Source organism: Oncorhynchus mykiss, chromosome 31 (genome assembly GCF_013265735.2).
Source record: "Oncorhynchus mykiss isolate Arlee chromosome 31, USDA_OmykA_1.1, whole genome shotgun sequence".
In the NCBI taxonomy this organism is placed as follows: Eukaryota; Metazoa; Chordata; class Actinopteri; order Salmoniformes; family Salmonidae; genus Oncorhynchus; species Oncorhynchus mykiss.
The window spans coordinates 8935431-8950276 of record NC_050571.1 but is presented as its reverse complement, the minus strand read 5'-3'; the positions used below and the strand labels follow the sequence as shown (position 1 = coordinate 8950276).

Here is a 14846-nt window from a genome sequence, read left to right as displayed (position 1 = left end):
TCTTCAGTAACTATGGAGATTGAGGCAGAGGATGGTTCTCTTCAGCTGTGTGTGTGTGACATAAGTCAGCTCAGACACTCCTGCTGAGTAGATTTGATTTGATTAGAATCACTTCATTATTCCTTTGCGGAGATTCTTCTTGCAGTGTTGTGAAACAAAATAGGACCATACAGGACATAAACAATCAAACAGGACAAGACCACACAGTGCAATTGTTGTGTATTGTCTTCTTCATCCTATTGTAGAAGTGTATTGTGCTCCATAAGAGCTCATAGTCAAATAAACACCAAGAGGAGGAAGATCTCTGCTGGAACAGTCATAATGGTCTCATGGACTTCCTGTTTCCTTAATAATCAGCCCCTATCATTGATCAAGGTGTAGCCTATTGTCATTGGGGATGTCATGTGGAACGCTATTGAATAACCACATTCTTCACCATGAACCACAATGAATATATGATTCCAGAATAGATCTACAAATGTCAGAAGTTGCAATGTAACTATAGTACGGCATTATAGTGACCATAATTAATACATTGTGTTAGATTACATGTAACTTCTATGGTAAAGTAGCTGATGCTTGATGTGCAGATTTTAGTTTAAGTCTACATGAAGGAATAGGTACTGTAGGGTTATCATTGACTATGTGATAGTTTTGGTGTCAAATAACCTACAGTATATTTTGAGAATGGCATCCATTCATTGACAACATCCCACAGACTGTATATCTTTGTCCCAGACCCCAACCAACTGAAATTGGCCAAGGGGCTCTTAGTGAGGCCTACTCAACACTTAAGCAATACTTTATGTGTTGTTGTCGAGGACAAATTGCTCCAGGAGGTCTAGTACCATAAACTAAACTCTATTACTTCGACATGTTCTCACCTGTATGAGAGCTATGACAAAAATGTCATAATTCACTCTGTCCCAGGGATAAACCAATGCCATAGCGTTATCCCAGGGATAAACCAACGCCATAGCGTTATCCCAGGGATAAACCAACGCCATAGCGTTATACCAGGGATAAACCAACGCCATAGCGTTATCCCAGGGATAAACCAACGCCATAGCGTTATCCCAGGGATAAACCAACGCCATAGCGTTATCCCAGGGATAAACCAACACCATAGCGTTATCCCAGGGATAAACCAACGCCATAGCGTTATCCCAGGGATAAACCAACGCCATAGCGTTATCCCAGGGATAAACCAACGCCATAGCGTTATACCAGGGATAAACCAACGCCATAGCGTTATCCCAGGGATAAACCAACGCCATAGCGTTATCCCAGAGATAAACCAACGCCATAGCGTTATCCCAGGGATAAACCAACGCCATAGCGTTATCCCAGGGATAAACCAACGCCATAGCGTTATCCCAGGGATAAACCAATGCCATAGCGTTATACCAGGGATAAACCAACGCCATAGCGTTATATCAGGGATAAACCAACGCCATAGCGTTATATCAGGGATAAACCAACGCCATAGCGTTATACCAGGGATAAACCAACGCCATAGCGTTATACCAGGGATAAACCAACGCCATAGCGTTATACCAGGGATAAACCAACGCCATAGCGTTATCCCAGGGATAAACCAACGCCATAGCGTTATACCAGGGATAAACCAACGCCATAGCGTTATACCAGGGATAAACCAACGCCATAGCGTTATACCAGGGATAAACCAACGCCATAGCGTTATCCCAGGGATAAACCAACGCCATAGCGTTATACAAGGGATAAACCAACGCCATAGCGTTATCCCAGGGATAAACCAACGCCATAACGTTATACCAGGGATAAACCAATGCCATAGCGTTATCCCAGGGATAAACCAACGCCATAGCGTTATACAAGGGATAAACCAACGCCATAGCGTTATCCCAGGGATAAACCAACGCCATAGCGTTATACCAGGGATGAGGCAGTCGGCAGATGAGGTTTACTGGTACATGAAACAGACACAAATAACTCACGTTCAGGATCTAATCTACACTAATCTAATCTACACTGTTAATCTGTGTGTGTAATGAATGTGTCATTACTTGTGTGTCATGGAATCTCCAGTGACTGACAGAACAGTAGAAGTGTTGGCAGGTTATTCTGACAGACAAATTAGAGGGTAAATATAATTAATTCGTCATTGTTCAGTCTTGCATTTTGAGAGTTTTTACAATAATAGGATTGAAGTATATTTTGGTTGTACAGAATCCCATCTATGAGATTGATTTTAAACATGTCACAAAATACATGATCACTTCAATAGCTGTAAACTAATGGCGTATTAGTATGAGCCTAATATCAAGGTTAACGTCTTATTTGTATCCCTATAACCTGTTTTGTTGTACTACAGTTTGAATGTCAATCAGTTATTCAATGCACGTTTTCTTCTTGTGATGAATTAATATGACATAATGTGACATATCAATACATCCAAGCCCCAAATCATCTTCATCAGTGTTACATGATCTGCTAGGGCCGGTTCAGTCATAGGACTGATGTACACATACAGAGTGACATGCACCTGGAACAGAGTGGGATTGGGTTTCATTGGAGAGCAGGCAGGGCTGCCTCCAAGCCTGTTGATGTGTATATATACGGTGTAACTGACTTGTTCAAGCGATTCATCTGCCTCATTTGATGGGACGGCTGAACAAACAACACCACAGTCTCCTATCTATCAGTTTCCTATCTACCAGTCTCCTATCTATCTGTCTCCTATCTAACAGTCTCCTATCTACCAGTCTCCTATCTATCTGTCTCCTATCTATCAGTCTCCTATCTATCTGTCTCCTATATCTATCTGTCTCCTTTATTTGTCACATACACATGGTTAGCAGATGTTAATGCGAGTGTAGCGAAATGCTTGTGCTTCTAGTTCCGACAATGCAGTAATAACCAACAAGTAATCTAACTAACAATTCCAAAACTACTGTCTTATACACAGTGTAAGGGTATAAAGAATATGTACATAAGGATATATGAATGAGTGATGGTACAGAGCAGCATAGGCAGGATACAGTAGATGGTATCGAGTACAGTATGTACATGAGGTGAGAATGTAAACAAAGTGGCATAGTTAAAGTGGCTAGTGATACATGTATTACATAAGGATGCAGTCGATGATATAGAGTACAGTATATACGTATGCATATGAGATGAATAATGTAGGGTAAGTAACATTATATAAGGTAGCATTGTTTAAAGTGGCTAGTGATATATTTACATAATTTCCCATCAATTCCCATTATTAAGTGGCTGGAGTTGAGTCAGTGTCAGTGTCAGTGTGTTGGCAGCAGCCACTCAATGTTAGTGGTGGCTGTTTAACAGTCTGATGGCCTTGAGATAGAAACTGTTTTTCAGTCTCTCGGTCCCAGCTTTGATGCACCTGTACTGACCTCGCCTTCTGGATGATAGCGGGGTGAACAGGCAGTGGCTCGGGTGGTTGATGTCCTTGATGATCTTTATGGCCTTCCTGTAACATCGGGTGGTGTAGGTGTCCTGGAGGGCAGGTAGTTTGCCCCCGGTGATGCGTTGTGCAGACCTCACTACCCTCTGGAGAGCCTTACGGTTGTGGGCGGAGCAGTTGCCGTACCAGGCGGTGATACAGCCCGCCAGGATGCTCTCGATTGTGCATCTGTAGAAGTTTGTGAGTGCTTTTGGTGACAAACCGAATTTCTTCAGCCTCCTGAGGTTGAAGAGGCGCTGCTGCGCCTTCTTCACGATGCTGTCTGTGTGAGTGGACCAATTCAGTTTGTCTGTGATGTGTATGCCGAGGAACTTAAAACTTGCTACCCTCTCCACTACTGTTCCATCGATGTGGATAGGGGGGTGTTCCCTCTGCTGTTTCCTGAAGTCCACAATCATCTCCTTAGTTTTGTTGACGTTGAGTGTGAGGTTATTTTCCTGACACCACACTCCGAGGGCCCTCACCCCACACTCCGAGGGCCCTCCTATCTACCAGTCTCCTATCTAGCAATCAGTCTCCTATCTATCAGTCTCCTATCTATCAGTCTCCTATCTATCAGTCTCCTATCAACCAGTCTCCTATCTATCAGTCTCCTATCTATCAGTCTCCTATCTATCAGTCTCCTATCTACCAGTCTCCTATCTACCAGTCTCCTATCTATCAGTCTCCTATCATAGCTAACAAGGACCACAGTCTCTAATCTAATGGAAGCTAATGAGGACCACAGTCTCTAATCGGATGGAAGCTAACCAGGACCAGAGTCTCTAATCTGATGGAAGCTAACGAGGACCACAGTCTCTTATCTGATGGAATCTAACGAGGACCACAGTCTCTAATCTGATGGAAGCTAACTACGATCAGTCTCTAATCTGATGGAAGCTAACTACGATCAGTCTCTAATCTAATGGAAGCTAACTATGACCACAGTCTCTTATCTGATGGAAGCTAACGAGGACCACAGTCTCTAATCTGATGGAAGCTAACGAGGAACACAGTCTCTTATCTGATGGAATCTAACGAGGACCACAGTCTCTAATCTGATGGAAGCTAACGAGGAACACAGTCTCTTATCTGATGGAAGCTAACTACAATCGGTCTCTTATCTGTTGGAAGCTAACTACGATCAGTCTCCTATCTGATGGAAGCTAACTACGATCAGTCTCTTATCTGATGGAAGCTAACTACGATCAGTCTCCTATCTGATGGAAGCTAACTACGATCAGTCTCTTATCTGATGGAAGCTAACTACAATCGGTCTCTTATCTGATGGAAGCTAACTACAATCGGTCTCTTATCTGATGGAAGCTAACTACGATCAGTCTCCTATCTGATGGAAGCTAACTACGATCAGTCTCTTATCTGATGGAAGCTAACTACGATCAGTCTCCTATCTGATGGAAGCTAACTACGATCAGTCTCTTATCTGATGGAAGCTAACTACAATCGGTCTCTTATCTGATGGAAGCTAACTACAATCAGTCTCTTATCTGATGGAAGCTAACTACGATCAGTCTCCTATCTGATGGAAGCTAACTACGATCAGTCTCTTATCTGATGGAAGCTAACTAGGACCACAGTCTCCTTTCTGATGGAAGCTAACCAGGACCACAAGATTCCGGTTGTAATGAGACCTCTAGTGTTGCATCTCAGGATTTCACTTTGACTCATGTTGCAAGGACAAACAGTACATACACATATGTATATGAACATTATATTAACCACATACATTGAATACAACACAAATGAACATTTAGTATTTTGAACAAAGTAAGCAGATGTAAATCATATTTGGAGATGTGAAAATTGAATGGCCCGTATGTCCAAAGTACATTTGAGTAATTTGTAAATGTAGAAAGCAGAAGATGGGGTTGGACAGGAGGGTGCGAGGCAGACCATCTGTACATGGAGCCCTGCCTACAAGACCATTTGGCTCTGGGTCAGGTGGTATAGTAGGACCTGCTAGTGCTGAATGGCTGGTTGTGTCTGGACCGGGTTGGTGCTGGTCATGACTGAACAGGGTTGGTGCTGATGAATGGTTGGTCATGTCTGAATAGGGTTGGTGTTAGTGAGTGGCTGGTCATGTCTGAATAGGGTTGGTGTTAGTGAGTGTCTGGTCATGGCTGAACAGAGTTGGTGTTAGTGAGTGGCTGGTCATGTCTGAACAGAGTTGGTGTTAGTGAATGGCTGGTCATGTCTGGACAGGGTTGGTGTTAGTGAATGGCGGGTCATGTCTGGACAGGGTTGGTGTTAGTGAATAGCTAGTCATGTCTGAACAGGGTTGGTGTTAGTGAATGGCGGGTCATGTCTGAACAGGGTTGGTGTTAGTGAATGGCGGGTCATGTCTGAACAGGGTTGGTGTTAGTGAATGGCGGGTCATGTCTGAACAGGGTTGGTGTTAGTGAATGGCGGGTCATGTCTGAATAGGGTTGGTGTTAGTGAGTGGCTGGTCATGTCTGAACAGAGTTGGTGTTAGTGAATGGCTGGTCATGTCTGGACAGAGTTGGTGTTAGTGAGTGGCTGGTCATGTCTGAACAGGGTTAGTTTCTTTATTTGTTCTACATTGTAGAATAATATTGAAGACATCAAAACTATGAAATAACACATATGGAATCATGTAGTAACCCGAAAAAGTATAATCAAGGCAAAGTAGCCACCTTTTGCCTTGATGACAGCTTTGCACACTCTTGGCATTCTCTCAACCACCTTCAAGAGGTAGTCACCTGGAATGCATTTCAATTAACAGGTGTGCCTTGTTAAAAATGAATTTGTAGAATGTATTTATTTCTTGTTTCTTTATTTCATTTGAGCCAATCAATTGTGTTGTGACAAGGTAGGTGTTACGACTCTCGTCGAAAGGAGTGGACCAAAGCGCAGCGTGGAAAGTGTTCATGATTTTTATTTTCAAAAAACACTCAAACAAAATAAAGTGAAAACGAAAGCGCACAGTTCTGTCAGGTACAGACACTAAACAGAAAACAAGATCCCCACAAAACCCAAAAGGAAAATGACAACTTATAGGTGATCCCCAATCAGAGACAACGATAGACAGCTGCCTCTGATTGGGAACCACACACACACACACACACACACACACACACACACACACACACACACACACACACACACACACACACACACACACACACACACACACACACACACACACACACACACACACACACACACACACACACACACACACACACACACGAACCAAAACAAAGAAAGAGAGAACATAGACTTTCCCACCCGAGTCCCACCCTGACCTAACCAAACATAGAGAATAAAAAGGATCTCGAAGGTCAGGGCGTGACAGTAGGGGTCGTATACAGAAGTCCAAGTCCATATTATATATATATTATATCAAGAACAGCTCAAATAAGCAAAGAGAAACAACAGTCCGTCATTACTTTAAGACATGAAGATCAGTCAATGCGGAAAATGTCAGGAACTTTGAAAGTTTCTTCAAGTGCAGTCCCAAAAACCATCAAGCGCTATGATGAAATTGGCTCTCATGAGGACCGCCACAGGAAAGGAAGACCCAAAGTTACCTCTGCTGCAGAGTATAAGTTCATTCGAGTTACCTGCCTCAATAAATGCTTTGCAGAGTTCAAGTAACAGACACATCTCAATATCAACTGTTTAGAGGAGACTGTGTGAATCAGGCCTTCATGGTCGAATTTATGCAAAGAAACCACTACTAAAGGACACCAAAAATAAGAAGAGACTTGCTCGGGCCAAGAAACAAAAGCAATGGACATTAGACAGGTGCAAATCTGTCCTTTGAGAAATTTTAGATTTTTGGTTCCAACCGCCGTCTTTGTGAGACGCAGAGTAGGTGAACGGATCATCTCCAAGTTGGATGGGGAGCGTTGCCGCACAGCTATTTTCAGGTGTCTCCAGAGATGTTTGATCGGGCTCAAGTCCGGGCTCTGTCTGGGTCACTCAAGGACATTCAGAGATTCCTGCGTTGTCTTGGCTGTATGCTTAGGGTCATTGTTCTGTTGGAAGGTGAACCTTCGCCCCAGTCTGAGGTCCTGAGCACTCTGGAGCAGGTTTTCATCAAGGATCTCTCTGTAGTTTGCTCCGTTCATCTTTCCCTGGATCCTGACTAGTCTCCCAGTCCCTGCCACTGAAAAACATCCCCACAACGTGATGCTGCCACCACCATTCTTCACCATAGTGATGGTGCCAGGTTTCCTCCAGATGTGACGCTTGGCATTCAGGCCAAAGATCTCCATCTTGGTTTCATCAGACCAGAGAATCTTGTTTCTCATGGTCTGAGTGTCCTTTAGGTGCCTTTTGGCAAACTCCAAGCGGGCTGTCATGTGCCTTTTACTGAGGTGTGGCTTCCGTCTGGCCACTCTAGTATAAAGGCCTGATTGGTGGAGTGCTGCAGAGATTGTTGTCCTTCTGGAAGGTTCTCCCATCTCCACAGAGGAACTCTAGAGCTCTGTCATATTGACCATTGGGTGCTTGGTCACCTCCCTGACCAAGGCTCTTCTCCCCCGATTGGTCAGTTTAGCTGGGCAGCCAGCTCTTGGAAGAGTCTTGGTGGTTCCAAACTTTTTCTATTTAAGAATGATGGATGCCACTGTGTTCTTGGGGAACTTTAATGCTGCAGACATTGTTTGGGACCCTTCCCCAGTTCTGTGCCACAACACAATCCTGTCTCAGCTCTCTACGGACAATTCCTTCGACCTTTTTGCTCTGACATGCACTATCAACTGTGGCACCTTATATAGACAGGTGTGTGCCTTTCCAAATCATGTTCAATGAATTGGCTTTGTGACAGGTGGACTCCAATCAAGTTGAAGAAAGAGCTCAAGGATAATGAATGGAAACAGGATGCACCTGAGCTCAATTGAGAGTCTCATAGCAAAGGGTCTGAATACTTGTGTAAATAATGTTTCTGGGGTTTTTTGTGCTAAAATTAAAAATAAAAATAAACTGTTTTTGCTTTGTCATTACATTATGTAGAATAAGGCTGTAACATAACAAGATGTGTCAAGGGGTCTGAAAACTTTCCGAATGCATTGCAATTTTCTTTTATTTAGTTTGTGATGTGTTTTTCATTGTGTGCTTTGGCCATCAATTCCTAAGATGAAACCGGGTCTTCAAATCAACATTTCAACCAAGCCCATAGAGATAATTATTCCTAAAATGAAACCGGGTCTTTAAATCAACATTTCAACCAAGCCTATAGAGATAATTATTCCTAAAATGAAACCGGGTCTTCAAATCAACATTTCAACCAAGCCCATAGAGATAATTATACCTAAAATGAAACCGGGTCTTCAAATCAACATTTCAACCAAGCCCATAGAGATAATTATACCTAAAATGAAACCGGGTCTTCAAATCAACATTTCAACCAAGCCCATAGAGATAATTATACCTAAAATGAAACCGGGTCTTCAAATCAACATTTCAACCAAGCCCATGGAGATAATTATTTGCAGAGTTGCATTTTTTCTGAATTTAAAATGGAATATATTTTTTAAATTGCCAAAATCTACTAAAACCCTAGGAGGGTAAAGAACAGGTAGAATACAGAGAGAGAGTGTGTGTGTGTGTGTGTGTGTGAGATAGAGAGAGAGTGAATGAGAGAGACGGTTGCGATTACTACACCTTCTTTCCCTCAAAGCTGTTTTCCCCTGGGTGCAATTTTCACCTTTTTTGTTCTAAGGAAAATGTGTTGAAAAACACCTCAGTTGCCACAAATAGCAGTTGGTAATTACCTACAGAAATATGCATGAGGTTTTTCATTCTTAATTCCCCACTTGGTCATTTAAGGGTTATCGTTGCCTGTAATAAAAGAATCCACATTGTAATAAAGATACTAGGAGTGTATTCACATGTTATTAATCAGGCATGAAGACACAGAGGTAATGGAAACATTTTCAGTAGTCGGTTAATGAATATGGGAATATGCTTCTATTTCTGAGCAATTAGCAAATGATGAGGCAGGGTCAGGTATTGTACTAAACTCACACAGCTAATAACGCACAGAGGGACCAAGACAATTCAGGTGTGTTGAAAACACGGTCATGACACCAGACACAGACACAGCACCTCGTTCTTCTCCACCTCCCCGGGAATATTAACGATAGTGCTGTGTCTCTCTGTCATGACACCAGACACAGACACAGCACCTCGTTCTTCTCCACCTCCCCAGGAATATTAACGATAGTGCTGTGTCTCTCTGTCATGACACCAGACACAGACACAGCACCTCGTTCTTCTCCACCTCCCCAGGAATATTAACGATAGTGCTGTGTCTCTCTGTCATGACACCAGACACAGACACAGCACCTCGTTCTTCTCCACCTCCCCAGGAATATTAACGATAGTGCTGTGTCTCTCTGTCATGACTCCAGACACAGACACAGCACCTCGTTCTTCTCCACCTCCCCAGGAATATTAACGATAGTGCTGTGTCTCTCTGTCATGACACCAGACACAGACACAGCACCTCGTTCTTCTCCACCTCCCCAGGAATATTAACGATAGTGCTGTGTCTCTCTGTCATGACACCAGACACAGACACAGCACCTCGTTCTTCTCCACCTCCCCAGGAATATTAACGATAGTGCTGTGTCTCTGTCATGACTCCGTTTCAAAGGGAAGCATTGTGGGTGTTTTGGCTTGGTGGTTATAGTAAATCAGACTTTATTAACCTCTAACAAATCAACAAAAGGCAATTCGTGGGGAAAGTAAAATAGTAAAAAAAAAAATGAAAGTGAGGAGGTAACAGACAGAGGACAGGTCACCGTTTCAGCCTCCAGTCTAGGGTTAGTTTCCACAGGTTCAGCCTCCAGTCTAGGTTTAGTTTCCACAGGTTCAGCCTCCAGTCTAGGTTTAGTTTCCACAGGTTCAGCCTCCAGTCTAGGGTTAGTTTCCACAGGTTCAGCCTCCAGTCTAGGGTTAGTTTCCACAGGTTCAGCCTCCAGTCTAGGGTTAGTTTCCACAGGTTCAGCCTCCAGTCTAGGGTTAGTTTCCACAGGTTCAGCCTCCAGTCTAGGGTTAGTTTCCACAGGTTCAGCCTCCAGTCTAGGGTTAGATTCCACTGGTTCAGCCTCCAGTCTAGGTTTAGTTTCCACAGCTTCAGCCTCCAGTCTAGGTTTAGTTTCCACAGCTTCAGCCTCCAGTCTAGGGTTAGTTTCCACAGCTTCAGCCTCCAGTCTAGGGTTAGTTTCCACAGGTTCAGCCTCCAGTCTAGGTTTAGTTTCCACAGCTTCAGCCTCCAGTCTAGGTTTAGTTTCCACAGCTTCAGCCTCCAGTCTAGGTTTAGTTTCCACAGCTTCAGCCTCCAGTCTAGGGTTAGTTTCCACAGCTTCAGCCTCCAGTCTAGGGTTAGTTTCCACAGGTTCAGCCTCAAGTCTAGGTTTAGTTTCCACAGGTTCAGCCTCCAGTCTAGGGTTAGTTTCCACAGCTTCAGCCTCCAGTCTAGGGTTAGTTTCCACAGCTTCAGCCTCCAGTCTAGGGTTAGTTTCCACAGGTTCAGCCTCCAGTCTAGGTTTAGTTTCCACAGGTTCAGCCTCAAGTCTAGGGTTAGTTTCCACAGGTTCAGCCTCCAGTCTAGGGTTAGTTTCCACAGGTTCAGCCTCCAGTCTAGGGTTAGTTTCCACAGGTTCAGCCTCCAGTCTAGGGTTAGTTTCCACAGGTTCAGCCTCCAGTCTAGGGTTAGTTTCCACAGGTTAACCCTAGACTGGAGGCGGAGTTGCCATGCTAGCTAGACTGTGTGTGTCTGTGTGCAGATGGGGTTGACATGCTCCTCATTGTGACTGGGAGTGGTAACAGGATGCTGTATTGTTGCTCGGATGCCATTTGGGAGGCCAAACGCAGAAAGGTGTTCCCCCAGGTGACTGTGATATGCCCTGGGAACTGGGTGACACCACAGCCAGGGGTTTGACCTGCAGTTAGCGTGGAGCCCCACCAGGTATTGTCCTGGCTTGTCAAACATCCATTGACATAGTGATCCTTTTTTACATCCGCTGAGCAAACGGTTCCGCTGCCGGCCGCAACGAGACAGAGAGGGGGGGTGAGAGGGGTCCCACTTTCACCTCCTCTGCTCCCCATCAGCCCTGAGCAAAGCACAAGGGGGGGTTCAAGCACCAGGGTTCAAAAGTCACCAATGAATGTGTCAATCAGCTTCACCTTTGTGGTTGTTGTTAGTCCCATCCGACACCTTCTCAAATCACCTCATTTACCCCTTTGCGGGGTAAATTATTTCATAAATTAGGAACTAATTAACCCTTTAGATATTATAAAGTGACTATACCCTAAAACAAATTATCATCAGTATCTTTTCTGCACTTTCACATGTTTTCCACATTGACTTGACAAATACATAAAATGTTCATTATTATTTCATTGCGACAGCCTTTTCCTTTCTGTGAAAACATACTGGAGAATACAAATACAATGTGACAGAAAATAAAGCAGAACAGGACCTAGCCAAAGCAATACTCATCATCAACTCTTTCCACACAACTGTCCTGTTCTGCCCCCCAGCGTTTATCACAACGCATTACACACAGTATGGAAAAAAATAACTGTTACCTAAGACTAAATTATTATTGTTTTTTAAATATCTGAGAAGAGCCTTTTGGTATACATAGGAAGATAATACACACTAAATAAGAATAGAGAATAGGACTAGGAGTTCTGTCAAATGGAATATAAAAAGTTAAAACAATTAACACTAGCTTATTACATTTCACACAACCTGCCCCCTAGTGGAGACACTGACACATTTCACACAACATGCCCCCTAGTGGAGACAGACACATTTCACACAACATGCCCCCTAGTGGAGACACTGACACATTTCACACAACATGCCCCCTAGTGGAGACACTGACACATTTCACACAACATGCCCCCTAGTGGAGACACTGACACATTTCACACAACATGCCCCCTAGTGGAGACACTGACACATTTCACACAACATGCCCCCTAGTGGAGACACTGACACATTTCACACAACATGCCCCCTAGTGGAGACACTGACACATTTCACACAACATGCCCCCTAGTGGAGACACTGACACATTTCACACAACATGCCCCCTAGTGGAGACACTGACACATTTCACACAACATGCCCCCTAGTGGAGACACTGACACATTTCACACAAACACAAAGTACAGTGGTTCAGATGCAGATGTTTATTGTAACTCAAGCTCTCTCTCTCCTCCTAGATCTATCCGCTGCCTTTGTGGATAAAGGAGTTGGCTAAATTATTCAAATGTCAATGTAAACAAACAAAAATGTAAAACACAGGAGTAAACAAGAGTAAAAAACTTTTTTTTACAGCAACCTTTCTCACATTTAGTACTAGTAAAATACTGATTAAAAGTGCTAGTGCATCAGAAGAAATACAAATTAAAAACACTGAGAAGTGCTTTTGGTTCTTTGTAACTTTAAAAAAAAAAAAGTCACAAATGTCCTCATCTGCAAAAATAAAACAACCATGGCAATCCATTTCCCATACTGTATGAAACAAAAAAGTCAAACATATAATACAAAAACTGTCTAAAGTTACTGTTTAAATTGTATATACACTGCATTATATCCTGTAACATTTACTCCTTATTCAGTGACGTAAAACTTTGACAGACGTCGTAATAGTGTCTCAGGGAGAAGGTAGATAAATAAAGATGTAGCTACTAGCTACGTGCTACATGATTAAACATCTGCCTCTCCAACTGCAATTCAAACCATCAAAGTGAACACTGTCACATTCACCTATAATATCAGTTGAACAGTAACACAACTATGAGAATCTCAGTTGAACAGCAGGGTGTCAGTTAAGTCCAACAGTAAAAAAAAAAACAGTCCTGTTGTATGAATACCATACTGCTACAGAAACATTATGTACTCTACGGCACAGCAGGTATAAAACCTTTAAAACAATTTTTTTGGCATCAGGTTCCATCAAACATGTGACTATAGCCCTTTGTAAAGGTACCTGGACTTTGGTTGTCAAAGTAGGATTACAGTAGGGTTGCAAAAGCCCCGAAACGTTCCCACAATCCCCAGATTTTTCAGAAATTTCACTTGAAAAATTCCAGGTTGGAGAAATCCCTCCGTGTATATTACTTCCTGATTCTTGGAATCCTCCAATCAGGGATTACTGAAAAAAAATATTTTTGAATTTTGGGAAAGTTAACAGATCCCTGCTTGCAACCCTGGACAGGATTAAGACAGAAGTAATCGATTGTCCTGTTCGGTCTGGGTGGATCAGCTGGGGGAGATCTCAGACACTATGGGGAAGGATGGGAAGGTAGGACAGGAGTCTCTGTGCTTCAGTTTAAACATGAGTTGCTCTTTCTCCTGGGTGAGCCTCTGACAGAGACCTGCCTGCCTGTCTAACGTCCCTTGGAGGTCCTGGTGCTCCTTGGAGAGCTGCCTACAGGCAGGAGCACAGGGAAGGACAAATATTAGAAGACACGTAGACAGTGCATTACGAAAGTATTCAGACCCCTTGACTTTGTCCACATTTTGTTACATTACATCGTTATTCTAAAATTGATTAAATAAATGTTTTACCTCAATTTACACACAATACCTCATAATACAATGACACTGTATTTAAAACAAAAAACAGAAATACCTTATTTACATAAGTATTCAGACCCTTTGCTATGAGACTTTCGGGTTCATCCTGTTTCCATTGTTCATCCTTGAGAGGTTTCTACAACTTGGAGTCCACCTGTGGTAAGTTCAATTGATTGGACATGATTTGGAAAGGCACACACCTGTCTATATAAGGTCCCACCGTTGACAGTGCATGTCAGAGCAAAAACCAAGCCATGAGGTCTAAGGAATGGTCCGCAAAGCTCTGAGAGAGGACTGTGTCGAGGTACAGATCTGGGGAAGGGTACCAAAACATTTCTGCAGCATTGAAGGAAGAACAGTGGCCTCCATCATTCTTAATGGAAGACGTTTGGAACCACCAATACACTTCCTAGAGCTGGCCGCCCGGCCAAACTGACCAATCGGAGGAAAAGGGCCTTGGTCAGGGAGGTGACCAAGAACCCGAGAGGGGTGAACCTTCCAGAAGGACAACCATCTCTGCAGCACTCCACCGATCAGGCCTTTATGGTAGAGTGGCCAGACGGAAGCCACTCCTCAGTATAAGGCACATAACAGCCTGCTTGGAGTTTGCCAAAAGGCACCTAAAGGACTCTCAGACCATGAGAAACAAGATTCTCTGGTCTGATGAAACCAAGATGGAACTATGTGAACCAGGCATCGCTCATCACCAGGCATATACCATCCATAGAGTGAAGTGTGGTGGTGGCAGAGGTGATGCTCTTTAGTGGCACGGACTGGGAGACTAGTCAGGATCAAGGGAAAGAT

General features: G+C 43.4%; 1 protein-coding gene across 1 annotated transcript in view; it reads right to left on the bottom strand.

The window, feature by feature from the left end:
• Positions 1 to 12626: 12626 nt before the first annotated feature.
• Positions 12627 to 14846, bottom strand: part of LOC110504364 (coiled-coil domain-containing protein 69) — a 35886-nt gene continuing 33666 nt past the window's right edge. Inside the window, exon 11 of the mRNA XM_036969765.1 lies at positions 12627 to 13893. Coding sequence (XP_036825660.1) covers positions 13725 to 13893 — 169 coding nt within the window. The 3' untranslated portion in view covers positions 12627 to 13724. The remainder of the gene's footprint in view (positions 13894 to 14846) is intronic.